This window comes from Piliocolobus tephrosceles, chromosome 5 (genome assembly GCF_002776525.5).
Source record: "Piliocolobus tephrosceles isolate RC106 chromosome 5, ASM277652v3, whole genome shotgun sequence".
Classification (NCBI taxonomy): Eukaryota; Metazoa; Chordata; class Mammalia; order Primates; family Cercopithecidae; genus Piliocolobus; species Piliocolobus tephrosceles.
The window spans coordinates 101,332,032-101,353,964 of NC_045438.1; the positions used below are offsets into that span (position 1 = coordinate 101,332,032).

A 21,933-nucleotide genomic window follows, 5' to 3' on the forward strand; every position below is an offset into this window, starting at 1 on the left:
AAATTTCAATGTGGTTCATTTATTAATGTTTTGAGTCATGTCCCTTTCTCACATATCTCATGGTTCTTATTATGGTTTATTTCTAATAGTATCTTTATACACAATACTTTTCACACTAAATATTTAGGAACATTCCCTGTTTTCATACATAGAACAATATTGCCTCCACACATTTTTGAAATGCATGGCCCATTTGATGTTTTTCAGTTTCCCACTTCAAAGAGTATCTCCTGTGACAGCATCAGCTGGTTAATGAATGGTGATTGGCATGCATACTCAGCATTGGGACTGCAGTGGGGAATGATGGGGACACTGTGGCAAACAGGGAAGGGCTGGCACTGCTGAGAGGGACACAGCCACTCTACACCCTTTTCATAACATCATGTCAAAGGTACACAAATTCACCATTATTTATTTTGTTGCTCAAATTGTTCCAGCTTTGTCCACTAGGAGCTGTTTCAATTGGCTATGTCCCTTCGACACATACCCACCAATGTGGATTTGTTCAGTTTTTTGTTTGTTATTTGAATACTGCTTTCCTTTCTGGCTCCTCCAGGCTTATCTTGTGTATTTCCCATCCCAGTCCTAGAATCAGCCATTTCTCTAAGAACCCCTGGTTTCTTTCATACGAGAATGGCCGTAGAAAATGCCACAGAGGTAAAGTGTCATTCCCATCCATCATAGCAAGGGTACATACTATCAACACGATTTATCACTATTGATGTTACCCTTAATCACCTAGCCGAGATGGATGGTGAAATCATTAGGAGGGGGATGCAAGAAAGGGGAAGAAAAGCAGACTTTATGTTAATTTTCAAGCTTGTTCCAAAGGAAAGTTTTAGGTGTATTTGATCATATAAATATCGTTTTGTTTTGGAAAATCACATGTTTAGGGGCAATAAAATTGGAAAGAATCCCTGCTTCCAAATCACCTGTGTTCACATCTTCATCATATTTGCACTGCTCTTTCTTTTGTGTTCTGAGTTCATAGGTCCCATTGCATTTGGTGGGTTTCATTTGCTTCTGGCTACTGAAATAGTTTAAAAAACAGGATACAGAGTGTCACATTTTTTATTGTAACTCCACTTTCTTGAAGTTGCCTATAGCATTTTAAATTTCAGAAGATCAAGAACTTTATTCATTTCCCTTTGGAAAAGATAAAACAAGATTTTAACTAGTGGCATATCTTCAAGGAAGCTAAAGGCATTTAACTTTCTCTGTTTTGCTCTAAGGGCATTCTGATGATTGCCTGAATGTGATCTTCTGAGTATTCCAGTCCCTGGAGCTGGCTGTTAGCCATCTCCCAAGGAGGGTCGAAAAGGACGTAGCAGAAAGCTGCAGAAAGAAAAGTTGGCTAAAGAAACAGGAGCTGCCAGCCAGGGCAACATAGTGAGACCTCAACTCTATAGAAAATGTAAAAAGCTGGCCTAGCATGGCATGCCTGTAATCTTAGCTACTCTGAAGGCTGAGGTGGGAGGATCGCTTGATCCCAGGGGTTGGGGGCTACAGTGAGCACTTCCAGCCTGGGTGACAGAAGAGACCCTGACTCAAAAAAAAAAATGCTGGTTGTTGGGAAGGGTCACCAAACTGGAGTGCATGATAGTCACCTGCCTCCCTCCTTTCCTAGAGAAGACGACAACGTGATGAACAAGCACCAACACCCTGGAATAGTTTAAATGTCATTCAGCCTGGAAGAGTGTGCACATGTACCAAATATATCTTGTGTGTCCTTTGTAGCCATTGGGTCTATGGAAATTACTCTGGCTGTGAGTTTGGTTGATGAGCATTGCTATGCAAGCCCTGTCCCTTTAGTTGGAGGTTATCACAGGAGGAATAAACCACAGAATATGCCTTTGGCATTGAATAAATGGGAAGACAGTACTTTTGGGGGCCAGACCTGTTAGTAATATTGTAACTCTTATAAATACATGAATTGCTGTCTCTTTATCATAACATCCATTGCTTTATTGCTCTGTTTTAGATTGGAGTTCTCACCAGACACCTGAGGTTGTGCTTGTTATGTAACTGCTATTTCATGTTGAGAAAGTAGCAAAGCTTTTAAATACTGAGAATATTTTAGTTATATGAAGATACTTTTAATAGTCACTGTTATTGTTACATTTCCACCCCTCAGAAAATAACAGGGCTGTTAAGGAATCCTTAAAGAGCATAGATTGAGTGAAAACGACACAGAACAAAGGATAGATCCCAGGGGTGAAATGAAGAAGTTCTGTAAATAGCTGTGCCATTTTCCTTTGAAATGTCTGGCACACTCTATATAGTATAGTGGTCGAGGATAGAGGGCCTAATTCTGTGATGAAGCATTCTGCATGGAATTTCAGCAGGGCATAGACAGTGATGGCATTTGGATCTTTCTGAATTTTTAAACTAATTATATGACAAACTTTTTAAAATTTAGCATACTTGGAAACATCATTCTGCCACATCACCTGCATTTAAGTAATCATTGCCTCACCTTTAACACCCAGCCCTCTAGAAAAATAAAGCATGAACAAATGTTAGCTCTGAGCAGCTCTCAGTAATTTGGAGTGTGCCAAGCAAAACCTACATTTTCTAGCATAAAATTGGCACAGAAATGCAAACTTTTGGTTCTTTGATTCATCTGGTTACCTAGAACCCTAAGCCATTCTGTATTCTGTGGACAAAATCCTACATGCCTTTCATGGCCCAGCTTAAATGAAAAGTGTAACGTAAAACATGCTGAATTCCTATGGCCATATTTAATTGTTCTAGTGGCCCCACAGTTATAGTTTATTATTCTTTTTAATTCCCTTTAATGGCAATTTCTCTTTCCCTTTTTTAAAAATGTCTTTTGCCTTCTGTTCATTTATTGCCTGTCTCCCTCTTTGATTGTGAGTATGTCCCTTGCACAGCACAGACACATACTAATTTCTTGTTACATGTGGGCCCACATTTATTTTTTATTTCTGTTTGTTTTTTATTCCTTATTATTATTATTATTATTATTATTATTATTATTTGAGTCAGGGTCTTGCTCCATTGCCCAGGCCAGAGTGCAGTTTTGCAATCACATCTCACTGCAACCTCTACTTCCGGGCTCAAGTGATCCTCCCGCCTCAGCCTCCCAAGTAGCTGGAACTACAGGTACACACCACCCACCGCACCTGGCTAATGGGCCCACACATAAATAACTAGTTAGTACTTAAACACTTGCCAAGAGTTGTTTAATACCTGCTGTATACAGGGCACAACCTTATACATTCTTAAGGGAGCACAGAGATGTGAGATGGGGTCTGTCTACCAGTTTTTCACAGATTTGAATACTTAGTGTTCTGGACAAAAGCAGTTTAGGAGCTGAAAAAAATCATAGTCATTTTAAGAAGATTATCTTACCCGAAAACCACAGTACTACTTTTATTGCCTTATATATAAAGCCATTCTGTTAATTTTTTAAAGTACCTATTAGGTTTAACTTGGTTTCTCTGTGTTTGCCATGTTTAACATCTACGGCCAAATATGTGAAATATTTTTATTTTCTGAGGATGTCAGGGAAGAGGAACCTGAAGCTGGAGTGAGTTGGGGAGGTGGGGGGACTCTATTTTATGAAAATTTTAGTAAATTATCTGGGGTTTTGTCCCACCTATGGGGAAGACCTGGGATACAAAAGCATTAAATGTTAATATTGATTCAAGAATTAAATCATCAAAATATTGCTGAGAGAAATTAAAGACCTAAATAAATGTAGAGAGATCATGTTTATGGGTTAGAAAACTCAATATTGTTAAGATGTCACCAAATTAATATATAGATTCAGTGCAATCTGTATCAGAATTTGCTGATTTCACTGATTCTGAAATTCATGTGGAAATGAAAAGGATCTATAACAGTCAAAACAGCTTTGAAAATGAAGGATAAAGTTGGAGGACTAATACTGCCTGATTATGAGACTTATTATAAGGCTATGGTAAATCAAGATATTGTGGCATTGGTATTAAGATCACCGAAAAGACCAATGGACCAGATTAGAGCATCCAGAAATAAACTCATACATATATGCATAGCTGACTTTTGAAAAAGTTGTAATGGCAGCTCAATTGTTCCAGGACAATTAGATATAGTTGGAACAATTAGTTATCCATATACAAAAAAAGAAAAGAACTTCAATCAGTTCCTCATACCATATATAAAAATTAACTGAAAATTGATCATAGTCTAAATATATGACCTAAAACTATAATACTTTTAGAAAGGGGGAGAAAACCCTTGTAACCTTGAATTAGGCAAAAATATATTTTATATATATATATATATATATATATATATATGTATATATACACACACATACACACACAAGCAATTCTCATGCCTCACCCTCCTGAGCAGCTGTGATTACAGGTGTTCACCACCATGCCCGGCTGATTTTTGTATTTTTAGTAGAGACGGGGTTTCACCATGTTGACCAGGCTGGTCTCAAACTCCTGACTTCAAATGATCTGCCCTCCTCTACCTCCCAAAGTGTGCTAGAATTACAGGCATGAGCCACCGTGCACAGCCACAAAAATATTTTAAGTAAAACATCAAAAGCATGATCCATAAAATAACAAATAGATGAATTGGACTTCATCAAGACTAAAACTTCTGCTTTTCAAAAAGATGAGCCACGAGTGGGAGAAAATATTTATAAATCACATAAAAGATTTGTATGCAGAATATATAAATAACTCTCAAAAGTCAGTAATAAGAAAACCTTTTTTTTTTTTTTGAATGGGTAAAAGATTTGAACTGACTTTTTGCCAAAGAAGAGATACGGGTGGCAGTAAGCACATTAGTCATTAAAATAATGCAAATTAAAACCATAATGGGATACCATTATTAGTAGTACCTATTAGAGTCACTGAAATTGAAGATTGACCATAGCAAGTGTTGGTGAGGATGTGGAGGAACTAGATGTCTCTTACACTGCTGATGAGAATGTAAAATGGCAGAAGCACTTTGGAAAATAATCTGGCAGTTTCTGAAAAACTTAAATGTATACCTAGTGCATGATCCAGCCATTCCACTTCTAGGTATTTATCTTCAAAAAAGAGAAAGAAAATCATGTAGACTTGTAAACACGTATTTAGTTTGTAGCAGCTTCATCTGTAATAGCCAAAAGCTTGAAACAACTCAAATGTGCCTCAGCAGGTGAATGTGTAAACTGTGGTATGAGCTACACAATAGAATACCATCCAGAAAAATAAAGGAGTGAACTGTTAATGTACATTACAAGTAGATGAATGTCTTTATAACTATGCCAAATGAAAGAAGCTATATTTATACACACACACATTCACATACACCCCATGTGCTGAATGATTACATTCATACAAGATTCTAGAGGATGCAAACTAATGTATAGTTACAGAAAGGAGATCAGGGTTTCCTGGCGATGAGTGATATAAAAAGGGACTGGAGAAATGGATTTAAAAAGGGCACAAGGAAATTTCCGGGGGTGCTGAGTATGTTAATTCTATTTATTGTAGTGATGGCTTCATGGCTATATACATATGTCAAAATGTGTGTAATTTAGACTTTCAAAAACACATTTTATTCTATATTAGTATTTCAGGGATCCCAGGACCACCCTGTTTGGTGGTTTACTAGGACCCGTAGCACTCAGCATATAGTCGTTCTTGGGGCTAAGACTTATTACAGTGACATAGAAGGATACACAGGTGGATCAGTAAAGGAAAACGGCATCAGGCAGGATCCAGAGGAATCCATGTGTGGGTTTTCTGTGTTCCCTGCCTCCCTCTGAGATCACACAGAGCACACCACCTCTCCAGTAGTGAAAATGTACTCACAGGCATACAATGATTACACCCAGGGAAACCCACTTAAGAGTTCAGGGTTTTGTTGGGGGGTTGTCACATAGGCACTCCTTGCCCACCAAAATTTCATATTCCTGAAAGGAAAGCAGTTGTTCAGTGGCCCAGACAGATAAAATAACCTTACAAGTGTAGGAAATGTTTCAAAAGCTGCATTCCCGGACACCAGCCAAGAGTAAGCCTAGCAAGCAGAACTTTCTAAAGGTAACAGTCTCAGGCTTGTTAACACGTTTCTGTCACTTGTACCTCAGCTTGTTAAAAAAAAAAAAATCACTGTAAAAGTTAGTATGGGTTACCACAAGACAGTCGCAGTTCATTGATTGAATACATGATAAAGATTATAAAAAATAGTAACTTTAGATTTGAGGCAGACCAATGCAGTGAGACCCTCATTACCTGGAATGCTTCATACCCTTAAATCCCCTCTTTGGAATTAGCCATGAGTGATGGTGGGTGCCTGCAATCCCAGCTACTCAGGAGGCTGAGGCAGGAGAATTACTTGAACCCGGGAGGCAGAGGTTGTAGTGGGTCGAGATCATACCACCGCACTCCAGCCTGGGCGACAGAGTGAGACTCTGACTCTTAAAAAAAAAGAAAAAAAAAAGATACCCTTTTTGGAACAAGGTAGGATAATAATAAGTAAAACTGGGAAGCTTGGTTAATGGGAGCTTCTGATTATTTTTACTCTTTAGTAGTATGACTTTCATTTCTATTGTATTTGAAAATCTTTCCCAAGTATATCATTTTTTTCCTTTCATAAAAATTCCTTGGTTGATGATCATTATTTAACCCCTGGTTAACTGATCATGACCCAGTTCAGTTCTATAGCAAATAAAAAAGGTAAAGCACTACTGTTGAAATTATAATTACCTCAACAACAAGACCACCTCATGCAGTTGTGCAGGTATACCTCATCCAAGGCACACCCAGCAGTGAGGGTACGTGGAGTTTAAGTCCAGCTGGTACTTTGCCAAGCTATGGGTTCCAGCAGTGGGTGTGTCTGCCCAAGAAAGGGGCACCTTTTTCTAGTTTATGCTAAGATGCCTTTTGAGCTGTTCCACACGAGCCCTGGAAAAAGGTGGTGGTAGCGATTTTCTCCTACAATGCTGCCTAATATCAGCAAGCTTTCTTGTGGGCATCTCTTTCCCCTTAAAGAAATCCAGCTAGTAACTTTCAGTTGAGCTTCACATTTAACCAGGATTCCACGATGTTTAACAAGGACAAGCGATTCCAGCAGTCTCTATTTTGGCCCAATTGCCCTTGAAAGGCAGGCACATTTTTAGGCTGCATGTTTCTTTTTATCACTCTGGAAGAAGCCAGGTTCAGTTCTGTATCTGAATCCCCTTATTAATGTCCCCAGCCAAGATTTCTGTGTATGTGTAGCCGTAGAAAAGTCAGAGAAAGGACGCGCCTGTGGCTCCTCTGAGTGACATCTTTGTTCTTCCTGAGTAATGAAGTTTCCTAAAGGGGAATTAAACTTTCTCACCTTGGAAGAGAGAAGTATTGTTTAAAGATTCGACTTTGAAACAAATAGGAAAATATCTGATAGTTGCAACTTAGCTTCAAATCAGGGATGTCCAGATATTGACACCCATTTTATTTCTCCTAAACCTTGAGCCACCAGCCCAATTTATGACTGAGTAGTGATCATGGCACAGCAGCCAGCCTAACAGAGGGGGGCAATACTCTAGCAGCAGAAGGATTCTGTTTGAAAACCTTTAACTTTTGAAATTTTACACTATCGGGGGAACCCGCCCCTGATAGTTAACATGGGTTCCTTTCTATTTCCCTAATCATCTCCACTGGTTTGAGAAATCAAGGGAAAGAGTACAAAAGAGAGAAATTTTAAAGCTGAGTGTCCAGGGGAGACATCACATGTTGGCAGGTTCCATGACACTCTCTGAGCCATAAAACCAGCAAGTTTTTATTAGCAATTTTCAAAAGGGGAGGGAGTGCGTGAATAGCGTGTGGGTCACAGAGATCACATACTTCACAAGGTAATAAAATATCACAAAGCAAGTGGAGGCAGGGCGAGATCACAGGACCACCAGATGAGGTGAAATTAAAATTGCTAATAAAGTTTCGGGCATGTATTGTCATTGATAACATCTTGTCAGGAGACAGGGTTTGAGAGCAGACAACCTGTCGGACCGAAATTTATTAGGCAGGAATTTCCTTATCCTAATAAGCCTGGGAGCGCTACAGGAGACCGGGGGTGATTTCATCCTTTGGGCTTCGACCGTAAAAGATGGCCGCCTCCAAGGGGGCTGTTCACAGACCTACCCTCAGGGCGCATTCTCTTTCTCAGGGATGTTCCTTGCTGAGAAAAGAATTCAGCGATATTTCTCCTATTTGCTTTTGAAAGGAGAAATATGGCTCTGTTCCATCTGGCTCACTGGCAGTCAGAGTTTAAAGTCTTATCTCCCTTGTTCCCTGAACATTGCTGTTAATCCTCTTCTTTTTTCAAGGTGCCCAGATTTTATGTTGTTCAAACATGCATGCTCTACAAACAATTTGTGCAGTTAACGCAATCATCACAGGGTCCTGAGGAGACATACATCCTCCTCAGCTTACGAAGATGACGGGATTAAGAGATTAAAGTAAAGGCAGGCATAGGAAATCACAAGGGTATTGATTGGGGAAGTGATAAGTGTCCATGAAATCTTCACAATTTATGTTCAGAGATTGCAGTAAAGACAGGCATAAGAAATTATAAAAGTATTAATTTGGGGAACTAATAAATGTCCATGAAATCTTCACAATTTATGTTCTTCTGCCATGGCTTCGGCCAGTCCCTCTGTTCGGGGTCCCTAACTTCCCGCAACATTACACCACTACCAGCCCCCTTCTTCTACGTAGGTCACATTCATTTCCTCCCTCTTTTTCCTGAGGAACTTAAAACACACGTCTTTTCCCTTTTTATAGATGCGAACCACTCGTAAGGTCTCCGTCTGGCCTGTGGGCCTGGTTGGTGGGCGGCGCTACGAACGTCCACTGGTGGAAAATGGCAAAGTTGTTGGCTGGTACACTGGCTGGAGAGCAGACAGGCCTTTTGCCATCGACATGGCAGGTGAGCAGTATGGGTGATGACATTTGTTCCTGCCGGACTGTTCTTATGCTCTTGTTTATAATGATGCACTGAATGAAGGAAGCTTTAAAAGACAAATTTGGATAAAACCCTACATCATATCATATTCAGGAGATGAAATATTTAAACCTTCAAAATAGGCTCTTTGGTTAGATCAAGTGGAAATTGATTTGGAGGGTGATTAGAAAATGCCCATTCTGTTCCATTTTGTCACCTGTCTGTGCCTTTATCCCACAAGCATCTACGTGGTAGCTACTGGGTTGGCCATTGGGGATTCGGTGGTGAGAGCTAGACCCTGGCTCCTGCTTTCCAGGGCTCTGTCAGCTGGAACCTTTTGGCTCCCTTCTCTAGAAGATCTATATAGTAAAATATATCATGTTTATTGATAAATTTAATAATGATATAAAAATTGACAAGTCATTTTAATGCTTATTGGTAAGTTTAGTGCTTTATTGATATATTTAATACTAAAATATAAACTTGGATTTCTGGTATTTCAAGAATTTATTGAGTATAACTGTCTTAAAGTTTTTATTCCCTGAACAACCAACTGAATTGAATTAGGCCTGCAGTAGACCACATGTTCTAAAATGCTACTTTATCATAAAACAACTCATTTTCTATGGGTTATAGAAAATGATGCCTGTGATTACTGTGGAAGGATGGAGTTTGAAACACGAGGCTCAGAGGCAAAAAGAAAAAATATCAGTGACATCTATACTCTAAAAATGAAGGCAGAAAGCCTTCAAAATTGATCTCATCAATCTTGAGCTCCGAAGCACAGCTCGGTCGGGCTGCCAGCCTGTGCTTGCCCCATCTTCTGTGCGTATTTCCCAGCCGTAGTCAAGATCTCCACGTTCAGAATTCTGATGGAATGGAGGCTGTCTTCTGAACTGGATTCATCACTTTTATTCTGACAATACTATAAATCTGAGGGAGCCAGAGGACAAAGAATACCAGGAGTCATCTGAGGGGCAAAGCACTCTTGGACGGCTGTGTGGTGGGTCTTGTCACATAGCATCGTGGGAGAAGACAAACAGGAGATTTTTACTCAACATTTAACACACATCTCCAGAGCACCAGCCCTCCGCCAGGCCATCTCTCAGGGCCCTGACCTCTCCTTCCCTCTTTTACTCCAGCTGTTTGCTTTGGTCTTCAGTTCTTGCAGGTCCAGAACTGAGCTGGCATCTCAGCCTAGGTCTCCACCTGGAGGCAGAAGGAGAGGCAGCAGAGACATCTAGGATGGTTCCGAGGACTCTCGAAAGAGGCCTGCACTTGACCCACTCAGAATCCATGGCCCTGAAAACATGGGGCATAGAGTATCTTTTGAAAATCAGGCTTCTTGCTGACCAGAAGTGTACCTTTGAGCAGAAAATGTAGACATTAGGGAAAGTCCTTCTGCTTCTCTGGGACGTAGTTTTCTTGTGTAAAGTGAGGCAGTTGCCGGAGATGACCACCAGGGCCCTCCAGTGCAGCCCTCCTTTCCTGGCCTCCCACCATGGGACTCTCAAGTCAGAACCCAAGCTTGGGCTTCTAAGTGAGGGTTGTGACTGCTCAAGCAGCTGCAGACAGACTTTTGCTCCTGATTCTCCCAGAGTCTTCTTTCAACACAGACTTCCCAGACATGTCTCCTTAACATGTGGGATGTCTGCCCATTTCCTTGCATGGATCATGCAAGGTGACGGCAACTTGGGTTGCTCTTCCTGGATTTTAATGTAGGAACTTTAGATGATCAGGTATCCAATAGAGTTGTTGAATATTTGCATTGGTTCCCCCAGAATTTGGGTCACATAGATATTTCTAAAATTAAAGATGCATGTGTTTGTGCATTAGGGCTGGCCTAGCTAGGACTGCCAAATTCTGTGGGAATTCTTGTTTCCATGACAAGACCAATGTTTGGATTTTTCTAAGCATTTCAGTATATTTTCAAAGCATATTAAAAACGTACTCATCATAATAAAATATGAATCATTTCCTTGCTCTATATTCATTAGTGTTGTTTTAAAATAGGAATAAAGTGTCTGTCTCTAAGGAGATAACTCTTGTCACACTAAATTTTTTTCACTTCGCACATGAACTTTGCATCTTATTTTTCAGTAAATTATTGATATTTTTGGAAGTCTTTAAGTGATTTGGTTGATAGGATAATGATTTTGATTTTGAGGCAGTTCGTTCTAATTCTAACTTGAAAATTTGTGGTTTTGTTTAGATTCCACATACAATTAATTTATTCTCTGGGAAGAAGGAAAAGACCTTTTAGGCCTTCATGTTCAATTGGTGCTTCCAAGTTATATGTACACACACACGCACACACACACACACACACAATCTCTAGAAGGGGAGAAAGAGGTGGGGGACCCACATCCCTGCTGTGGCCAGGACAGTCTCAGGAGCTCTACTTTGAAAATGCTCTGTGATAGTTAAGTGAGAGCACCATATTGGAGCCTGGGTGTGTCTTGCATTTGCAAAGCGGATTAAGAGCCCAAATGGAACATTTGTGGGTTTGAGCACATTCTGTAGAAGCCCCTCAGAGCCTGTCCTGTTTGTATTTCTGTGAGGTCATCACATAGCCCATCACTGGAAATTCACTTGAGTATCAAACATTGAAACTGTGATGTTTCGTGTCATTCTAGTAGTTCTTACACTGTCATTTTATTGCCATGTTGAACTTGCCTGATACTGAAATTTTGCTCTCAGGTGACATGAAACATTGTTCTTGAAATAATTTTATGTTTATAACCATAATGGCAGAATTAAGATTATTTCTGTTCCATTGGAGGATTTTTTTAAAATAATGATTACTACTTAAAAAAATGAATATGCCTGCCCACAAGATGGAAAGAAAACGCTGGAGGCAGCCCCACTGGTGGTGTGCAGTTGGCCTCAAAGCTGACCAGTGGCCACATAGCTCTGCCAAGCCAGTGAGACCCTGGGCGGTTTCTACTGTTCTGTGCCTCAGAATTCAGTTCCTCCACCTCAGGAATCTGAGGACTGGCTGCAAGTGAGGAAGTCCACACAAAGTTTTTAGCTCTGTTTTGAAGTTAATTTCAAGTGACAGACTCACTTCAGCCACTTCCAGGAAGTGTCAGTAAGAACCACTGCCTGAAAGAACTGAGCTTAAAGCAATCTTCACCCTCACCAGGAGGGGTAGATTTGTTCAAGTTCAGAACTTAAAACAGATACTTATTAGGAATTTTCAACATTGGCATGTTCCTTATGATTAACTCTAGGATGTGGCAGGTGGGACACGGTGCTCCATTAAGGACAGTATATGGAGTTCCCAGTTGAGTTGCTGGCACACAGTAGGTACTTTATTCTGCTAAAAACACAGCTAGGTGTACTGCAGTTAGATTCTGACACCACCTGGAGTTGGTGCAGACCCCACAGGTTAGAGGGCACAGTCTCCAACAAGACTGCCCTTACTTCACATGCCCCTTATGTGTTGGAGAGCCCCAGGCCACCTGCACTTCTGACCAACTGACTGCATTGGATGTTTCCCACGATTCCCTCAGGTTTGCTAATTTGCTAGAATGACTCACAGAACTCAGAAGAGTGCTATAATTACAAAAATTATCATTGTAATCAGTGTTATAAAGAATATAAATCAGGACCAACCAAATGAAGTGACAGACCAGCAGGGCCAGGTGGAAGGAGCAGGCTGGGAGCATACAGGTCTTCTGTGCCCTTCCTCATACAGGCGAAGTCTAGGAAGGCTTAGTTTTCTGGCCTGGAGTCCTGTGGCCAGGGTGTGTCAAAGCCCTGGGTATGGATGCGCTCTCACAGGGAGACTCTGTGGCCGCCTCGGATTGCATCCTGGGGGCAGGCATTTAAAGTGACTGCAGGAGAGGAGCCAGGAAAAGAGACAAGGCCCAGCAAGAGGGTGTTAGGGTGGACAGTTGGCGAGGTTGCTGGAGAGAAGGGGTAGATGAATGATGAATTCCGTTGTTGGATGTGGGAAGAGGGGGATCCTTGGTGAGTATGGGAGAAAGCTGGAAGCAGAATGGTCTGAGCAAAGTTAGATTTCTGGCCGGGCGTGGTGGCTCACGCCTGTAATCCCAGCACTTTGGGAGGCTGAGGCAGGTGAATCACCTGAGGTCAGGAGTTCAAGACCAGTCTGGCCAACATGGCGAAACCCCGTCTCGACTAAAAATACAAAAATTAGCTGGGCATGGTGGCAGGTGCCTATAATCCCAGCTACTCAGGAGGCTGAGGCATGAGAATCACTTGAACCCAGGAGGTGGAGGTGGAGGTTGCAATGAGCCACAACCAGGAGGTAGAGGTTAAGATTATATCTCTGCACTCCAGCTTGGGTGACAGAGGGAGACTGTTTAAAAAAAAAAAAGTTAGATTTCTCATGGAGCGGAAGGGGAGAGATTTGATCTGGGAAAGGCTGGGGAAGGTCCTGTCTTGGCAGGACGGGGTTTGAGAGGATGTGGTGAAGATGAGTGGCCAGGAGGTGTGGGTTAGGAAGAGGAACGGTGCGGTGACCACTGAGGTCCCCTCCAACTCGAGGGTTGTGTGATCTTGACAAGTTCTGATTCTAAGGACGGAGGTTGTGTAAGGCGGTGCACCTGCTTATACTTGTCTTCTGTCAGCAGCCAACTCCTCCTCGCCTATGGCCTATCACCAGCTTTCCAGCTGGTGGTAGTTTCTATTCAGTGGAGGCTTAAAAGGCCCTGACCTTGGCAGCCAGTGGGTGGAGAGTGGGGTGGGGAGCATGACTAGGAGGCAGGAGGGCTAGGAGACAACTCTTTCAAGAAATGCAGCAGCAAATGAGTAGGAAAGAGAGATGGTGGCAGTTTCAAGGGGTAGAACAGCTTTTTCTTCTTTCTTTAATGATGGACGGGGAGAAATTGAAGTTTTAAGAAGTGATAAGTGTTGAAAGTCCCAAAGGAGAGGAAACAAGGGAAGATCAGGACCTTAGATGAACAGGTTGACCTAGAGAGAGTCACCTCTGACTCCCAGAAAAAAGGTGAGATAAGTAAGGAAGCCAAGGGCTGGGAAGGTGGAGGGGCCAGTTGCTGGAATTGACCATCTGCCAAATGTTAATAGAGGGAGATGTGGCATTGGACTGAATTCCACACACACTGAACGTAGCAGCCCCTCACCTCAAGGAGTTTTGTATCTAGCAGAGCGAGAATGGCTACAAGAGCAGGCAGATATATTGTGGGATCAAAACTGAGTACCAGTGGAATGTTTGGAGGTTACATTTAAAGAGAAAACCACAGCCGTTGGGGGAGCTTCGGGAAAGGTCTTGGGAAAGGCAGCATGTGAGAGACACTTCGGTGCTAGGCCCAGGCCAGGGCAGGGAGGGATCGTAGGCAGCGTGTGTTCTGGGAACAAGTTATCCCAGGGTGTGTGTAGCTCTTGGGAAGGGCAAGCTGGGGTCAGATGGTGAGGACTGATTGCTAAGAAGAGAAGTTTTTCTTCATTTCTGTGGACATTGGAGAGTCCGAAAGTTTTCAAGTAGGGAACTGATGTGATTAGTAATACAGTTTGAGAATGACATGTTGGCAGGTGCGGGATGAATGGGGGAGGAGGGCTGGGCCCGGAGGCTCAGGCAGCCATCTGGGTAATGAGCCCGTAGGGGGCTGGGAGGTGAGAGGAGGTCTTAAATACCATAGCTATTAGGGACTTATAAAATGTTAACAGCCTTTTCAGATTATACTCATAAATCAGCAGACACTTAGATCTTTTTAACACCTTTTTCTGTTGTATAGTATGGTGATAAATGATGTATTACATTTAAGTTTGGTTAGTTTTAATTGGTGTAATTTGTATGATCGTTTGAGTTGTAATTTATGTGCAGAAAATACAGTGATGTTGGGTAGTTAAAACATTCTGTTAACCAGAACAGCAGTTGTGTAAAACTAGGAGTCTGCATATTAGAAAAAAAAAAAAAAATCCCATAACCTGACTAAAGTTTTCAAGCTCAGGATTCACTGTGGCTGTGTTGTCCCGGTGGAGGGTGTAGAGGCTGGATGCGAGGAAGGCAGTGATCACGCCTGCCTGGGCCTCCTGCATCCACACCTGCCCTCTCCCGTGTCCACTCCATCCACTTCACCACGAAGCAGGAGGAACCTTTCAGGAATGCCAACCGGATTCTTGGCAGTCCCTTGCTCACAGCTCTTCAGGGGCTGCTCGTGCTCTTGGAATAAACAATTCTTTGTCACTGTCACCTGCCATGTGCTGCCCAACCCACCCCTGCCCACCTTGCTATCCTTGTTCCCCTCTACTCGGTCTTTGCGGGCAGAGCTCACGTCCTCCAACACATCCTACCCTTCCCTTTGGGGCCTTCAGTGATGCCGCGGCCTGGAAATGCTCCTTCCTTGTTCAGCTCTACTCATCCTTCAAATCTCAGCTTAAAGGCCGCCTTCTCGGGGAAGGTTTTGCTGACGCTTCAATTAAGATAGCTCCTCCTGCATTATAATGTGCTGTTCTCTCAGCCTCCAATACCTCTGCACCTTGCCACAGTGGTTGGACATCTCTCACTGTAATTATTGAGGCTCTGCCACCCCCACTCCCAGAATGCATCCTTCCTGTAGGCGGAAGCCGGACTATCCTGCCCTCCACTCCTTGCCCAATCCCAGTCCCAGGTTTCCCACAGCTCCAGCCTGCAAATGGGGCTGAGTGACTGCACTATCCCAGAGCAGGTGTCCCCACTGCAGGTTTACCAGGCAAACCTCTAAAAATTATTATAAATGACGACTGTGAAACTGGAGGGGGCCGAGGGATGACTCTGGACAGGTTGCTGGAGCCTGCTTTCTGTGGGCTCTGTGCAGGGACATGGGAATGACAGTTATTCCGGGTCTCCTTCATCTCAGTGTTTGTCAACAAGGAATTTTGCCTGGGTTAATTTACTTGGCAGACCTTTTCTCAGCAGATAATGCCGTGATCAACTTCAGCCCAGCCCGGATCAGATGATCATTAAAGCCAAATAAGCAGTCAAGATTAATGACGTTTTACTTTGCTTCATGAATATAAATACTGCAAGAAAATGGAGAGAATTACCTTCTTGCCACTTTGGAGTCATTCGTGATTTAAGGGGCGCTGTTTTTCACACGTGAATGTTTTCTATGAGAACTATAAAGTTACTGAATGTTCTCAGTAGAGTGGCTTATGTGTCATGTGTTGCCTTTTAGTGCAGGATCTGGGGACCAGCTTGGGACTTTTTCCTTGGGTTGGTACAGTGTGATTGTCACCAGGAGAGGCCTGCGGCTGCCGGGGGGTGGTAATTCTATCCCAAGAACTTACAGAACCACAGGGACAGGTGGCAGAGTGTTGGGGCAATAGGCAGCCTGCTGCTCAGTTTTTAGTCTGTTTCTAGAACATGGTGTGGTCTAGAGACTTGCAGGGATTTGATGCCCACAGTACCTTGTCTGGTCCTGTCTGCATGTGCTGTGGCCAGGGCTGTGCTGGGCAGAGGTGGGTGTGTGGGGCAAGGAGCACCTGTGCATCTGTGTGCTGACACTCAGGGTGCTTGCTCTGGAGCCGCTGGCAATGGGGTCAGGTGGGAAGGACGTGGAGAGGGAGGGCTCTGCAGAGGCCTTTCAGGGCTGAAGGGGAAGTGGGGAGAGGGGTTTCGAGGCCTCTGCCCACCTCAATTCTAGCAGCACTGCATTTGCATATTGGAGATCCCCTCATGATTTCAGTGGAATAAAACATTCATTCCAGGACTAAAAATTTTGAAAATCTGAAGTTTTCCTTTATATCGGGATGTCCAGCGGACTCAATAATTATACATTGTTTCCTGGGCATTTACCAGGCATCAGGCATTCAGAGGCATTCTGTGTTATTTCTTCATTCATCCTCACTCAGCTGTGCGAAGGATATACTAGTTTTATTATCCCCACTTACATATAAGGAGCCCAAGGCCTAGGCACACTAAGTGAGTTGTCTGGGATTCAGAGTCAGTTCAGTGTGTCTACAGAAATGGCCTGCAACTCACCCACCTACCGCCAAGTCACTGAGTTCTTGGTCTCTGAGCCTGCAGAACAGCTTCTTGGTTTCTTCGTCTGCAGAACAGGGAAAATGAAATTTTTCATAAAATCAGACATCACATGCAAAGCAGCCAGGAGTAGAACATTGTAGACACTTGGTGAATGTCACTCTTAACCAAGAAACAAGACTGCCTTTGGGTTCAGCTGGCTCATACATTTATTTGGATGTATTAGGTCAGTGTTTTGTTTGATGATCACAGTGGTGAGGTCCATGCAGGTAGCTGTAGGGTGGGAGAATCAGTCACCCTTGGGTCCTGCTCTGACACAATACAGGCTGTGCAGCCTGAAGATCTAGGGGAATATCTGTTTCTTCCTAATACCTGTAGATTAGGGATCATATCAGTAGCTTTCTGGGTTGTGTTGAGGTTGAAGTAAGATGAATACATACAGAAGTTCCTGCTGTTCTGTGAATATTTGAATCTGCACCCGCGTGTAGCTATGTGAGATCATTCTTAACGGCAGTACTTAAGAACATATAAATTCCACTGTGGACTCACGATGAACTTCATTTCTCCTCTGTCTGGTGGACCTGTGCTCATTATCATTCGATGAATTGGCTCAGCGTGCAGGATGGCATGCTGAGATAAACGCTAGCCCTTACTTTCGACTAAATACCCCCAAAAAGAGAGTGATCAACAGGAGAAAATCAAAGCCAAAAAAGATCATTAAAGAGTCGTTTAGGAGCAGATATGTGTTCATTGTTAAAATTTCCCAGCTGAAAAACTAGACAAACAGCACTTGAGCTTTCAGAAGAAAATGCCATTTGTAACACTGAGATTTGCGAGGCATTTGGTGCCATGTGAGTGCCGCTTGCCCCTGTAGGTGAGTGAGTCTGTGTAGACCACGAGACAGGTATTCAATATGCGGATTCCTCATGGCACGTGGGGAAAGATTTAAAAGAATGATTCTCATGCTTTCTAATCAAGTCACAAGGGGGCAAATGTCCTTTTTCACCACCTCGACTTTCCTAAGAGTCGCTAGGAGAGCATCTGTAGGTAATAGTTTTCATCTAGAATCTATCAAAGAGGTATTATTTATTTTACTCATGTAAATAATTAGGATTAAGGGTTGTTGCCCTGCACCGCTAACATGGGGGCGGGGTGCAGACCACTTCTGTCTTTGGCATGCAGGTTGTTTGCTGTGACTACCACACACTTTTCTGCACTGGCTTCAGAAGTTAAGGTTTGCAGGCATTCTTCCTGGGCTCCCTAAGCAGCTATAATCACCCTGACCCCAAACACTCTGCGCATCAGTTCACCTCAATTGTAAATCCCTCAGGCCAGCCGCCGTGGTCAGTCGGCATTGCCCTAAGCTGATGGGCCTGATTAAACCAAGTGTGGCACACACTGCCCTCCAGTCTAGGATGTAGAATGTCACTTTTCTTCTCACGTTTGCCTAGCTAATTTCCAATCTCTCTTCCAGACTCACTGATGAGGCAGTAATCGCTTTTTCTGGGAAGTTTTTCCTGATTTTCCATCACGTGGATGCCCCTTTCCACCTTTTTCCCTAGAATCCTGGGCTTATGCATTTATGACTTTCTCCACAAGGTGGTGCTCATTCAGTGTCCTCCCCGCCCCTGGCCGCCTTGCTAGCCCGGGAGTACACTAGGAGGGCGCTCCTGGCTCCCTGCATCTCCCGGCAGGGCACAGTCCTTGATGGTAATAGCTTGAACAAATGTTTGCTGAGTTTATGAATTTTAACATGTTTTCTAGTGTAAGGATTATCAAAATTAAGACTTAAACCTTCTCGCTTCTGAGACAATATTGCCATTATTTAATGGTGGAGGTGTAAAAGGGGATGCCGAGTTGTACTCCGGAGTTTTCTGAGGAGGGTCTAATTTAGCGGGTCTCCCCATGGCTTTGCATCAGAATGGCAAGGGGCTTTGAAAAAACACCCACACCTGGGCTCTACCTGGGAGCAAAGAGAACATATATTCTCTGAGGGTGAGGCCTGGTATTTGTGTGGTTGCGGGTCTTTTTTTTTTTTTTTTTTTTTTTTTTTTTGAGTCTTGAGGTGATTCTGAAGTGCACCCAGGAGTAAGAGCAGCCGGCGAAAGTGATCAGAAGCGACTCCTATTTCCTTCCTGTGTCTCGTTATCGTCCCTCAGTGGTCACAGCCCTTTCCCAGGCCACCCCCTGCATCCACCTAGGTTGGATAACCTCATGACAGAGTTTGGGAATGCTCAATAGAGTCACTTCCATAGAAAATACTTCTTCCATTGCTCAAGCAAGAAGAGAATTTAAGCATAGGACAGGAATCTTTTAATCATAATACTGACACCAGCAACAATATAAATAAAAAGATTGCCTGTGTTCATTGGGAATGCAAGTTTAATCTGTTTTTATTTGTGGTGAAATATACATAAAATTTACCATTTTAACCATTTTGAAGTGGACAGTTCAGTGGTATTGAATTCATTCACATTATTGTGCAACCATAACCACTGTCCAACTCCGCACCTTTTTCATCATTGAACCAAAATTCTATGCTCACTGAACAATAACTCCTGACTCGCCCCTCCCCTCAGCCCCTGGTTATCACAATTCTGCTTTCTGTCTCTGAATTAGACTATTCTGGGTACTTCATATAAATGGAATCATATTGTCCTTTTTTTGCTTATTGAGCATAATATCTTTGAGGTTCATTCATATTATGTATCCTTTTTAAGGCTACTAATATTCCATTGTTATGTATAGACCACAATTCGTTTCTCCATTCATACAACCATGGACGTTTGGGTTGTTTCCACTTTTGGCCACTGTGAATAATATTACTATAAACATTGGTGCACAGATATCTGTTCGAGTCCCTGCTTTAGATTCTTCTGGATGTCCAGAAGTAGAACTGTTGGATCACAGGTAATTTTTTGTTTACATTTTTTGAAGAATCACCATACTATTTTCTCCAGCAGCTGCATCATTTTACACTCTCCGCAGCAATGCAGGAGGGTTCCAGATTCGCCATATCCTCACCAATACTTACTTACTACTGTTTTGTTGTATTAGCTTTTTTAGTAATAGTTACCCTAATGGGGATGAAGTGGTATCTCATTCCAGTTTTGATTTGCACTTCCCTAATGATTAGCAATGTTGAACATCTTTTCATGTGCTTCTTGGCCATTCGTACTTCCTTCTTAAAGAAATGTCTATTTAAGTCCTTTATACATTTCTATAAAATGTTTATGTATTTATTTGGCTTTGACAACATAAATGGATTTTCTCACAGTTCTGGAGGCTGGAGGTCCAAGGTCAAGGTATCAGCATGAGGGTTCCCCTGAGGCCTCTCCATGCTCGCAGGTGGCCTTTCTTCTGCGGCCTGCATTCCTCCGCTCTCTCCTCTTTTTGTATCAGTCATATTGGACTTCACCCATTTTTGAATTGGGTTGTGTGGTTTATTGTTGCTGAGCTTTAGAAATTCTTTATATTTTGTGTATTAATCCTTTATCAGACATGCTATTTACAAATATTTTTCCCATTCTGTGGGTTACCTTTTCCACTCTGTTGATACTGTCCTTTAATGCACAAATGCTTTAGTTTTGGAAGAAGTCTAGTTTATCTATTTGATTTTTTTGTTTGTTTGTTTGTTTGTTTGTTTTTTGAGATAGAGTCTCGCTGTGTCACCCAGGCAGTGTGCAATGGTGCGATCTCGGCTCACTGCAAGCTCTGCCTCCCGGATTCGTGTCTTTCTCCTGCCTCAGCCTCCCGGGTAGCTGGGACTACAGGCGCCCGCCACCACGCCTGGCTGATTTTTTGTATTTTTAGTAGAGACAGGGTTTCACCGTGTTAGCCAGGATGGTCTCAATCTCCTGACCTCGTGATCTGCCCGCCTCAGCCTCCCAAAGTGCTAGGATTACAGGTGTGAGCCACCGTGCCCAGCCTATCTACCTGACCTTTTGTCGTCTGTGCCTCTGGTGTCATATCTAAGAAGTCACTGCTGAATCCAGTCTCATGAAGCTCTCCTCGTTGTCTTCTAAGAGTTTTATAGTTTGAGTTCTTAAGCTTTAGTCTGTTGTTAGAGAAAGAATAACAAACTTTCATTTATCCATAACGGTTGAGGGATGGGGGCAGAGTATGGTCTTTTTATAACTAACTGTAATAAGTTTTACCATTTCTACATTCCTCCATCCATTAAAAAGATCAAGATTAGAAAGTAGGGAAATATCTAAAACCGTGCTGGAAAACAGAAAAGGACATGTACAATGAGGCTTCTGGGAGAAATGTAAGGCTAAGTTTGGATGGACAGACAGAGGAGGGGGGGATCATATGAGAAGTAAGAGGATGATGTCCTCATGGGAGCCCCTGGAAACCCCTATTCTCAGAGTGCAGAGATCCAGTGGGCTAAAGGGGGCTGTGCCTCAGACACATGCCATCAAGCCCCTACACAGCTTCCTCGTTTGGCAGAGAATGCCCCCACGTCAGGTGGGGGTTGTGTGGTAGGCTCCCGGTTCTGCCTGACTTCTGGGTAGTTTGCTCCCATTAACATGGAGGGAAAAGCTCTATCACAGCCCGCTGGTGAAGCCGCCTCTAAAGTATTGAGTTTCCCTGAGTAACTCCCTGGCTTTTCTATGGAAACGGCTCAAAGTGGCCACAGGTGTGCCTAAAATAAAGCCTCTCACAATTGCTGACAAAGACCAACACAAACCATCAATGCTGTTCAGCCTTGACTTCTGTTTGCAAATATGAGTAGATAATTTAAAAAACTAAACTAAGACACAGGAGTTCTCACTGAAACAGTATAGGAGTCAAGAGAGAGCTTTTAAATATTCTAGAGTTCATTCTCAGATTTTAAAAGATGTGGCATCATAAAACAAGAGCCAGCAGCTGAGGAAAGCGTCACTGGAGAACAGGCAAGGATTCCTGTAAATCAAAGGCATGTCTGCTGGAATAACCGCATGTGAGAGGGTGATAGCACTGAGGCTCTAAGTGGCAGTGATATTGTTAGGGTTGCAATGCGGAGAAGTGGATCCCAACGCCCTCCTCCAGGAATTCTTCCAAAA

At 42.8% G+C, this 21,933-nt stretch overlaps 1 protein-coding gene across 1 annotated transcript in view; it reads left to right on the forward strand.

Annotated features, from left to right (window-relative positions):
- Positions 1 to 21,933, forward strand: part of B3GAT2 (beta-1,3-glucuronyltransferase 2) — a 69,357-nt gene that overhangs the window by 29,458 nt on the left and 17,966 nt on the right. The window contains exon 2 of the mRNA XM_023195152.2: positions 8,775 to 8,919. Coding sequence (XP_023050920.1) covers positions 8,775 to 8,919 — 145 coding nt within the window. The remainder of the gene's footprint in view (positions 1 to 8,774; positions 8,920 to 21,933) is intronic.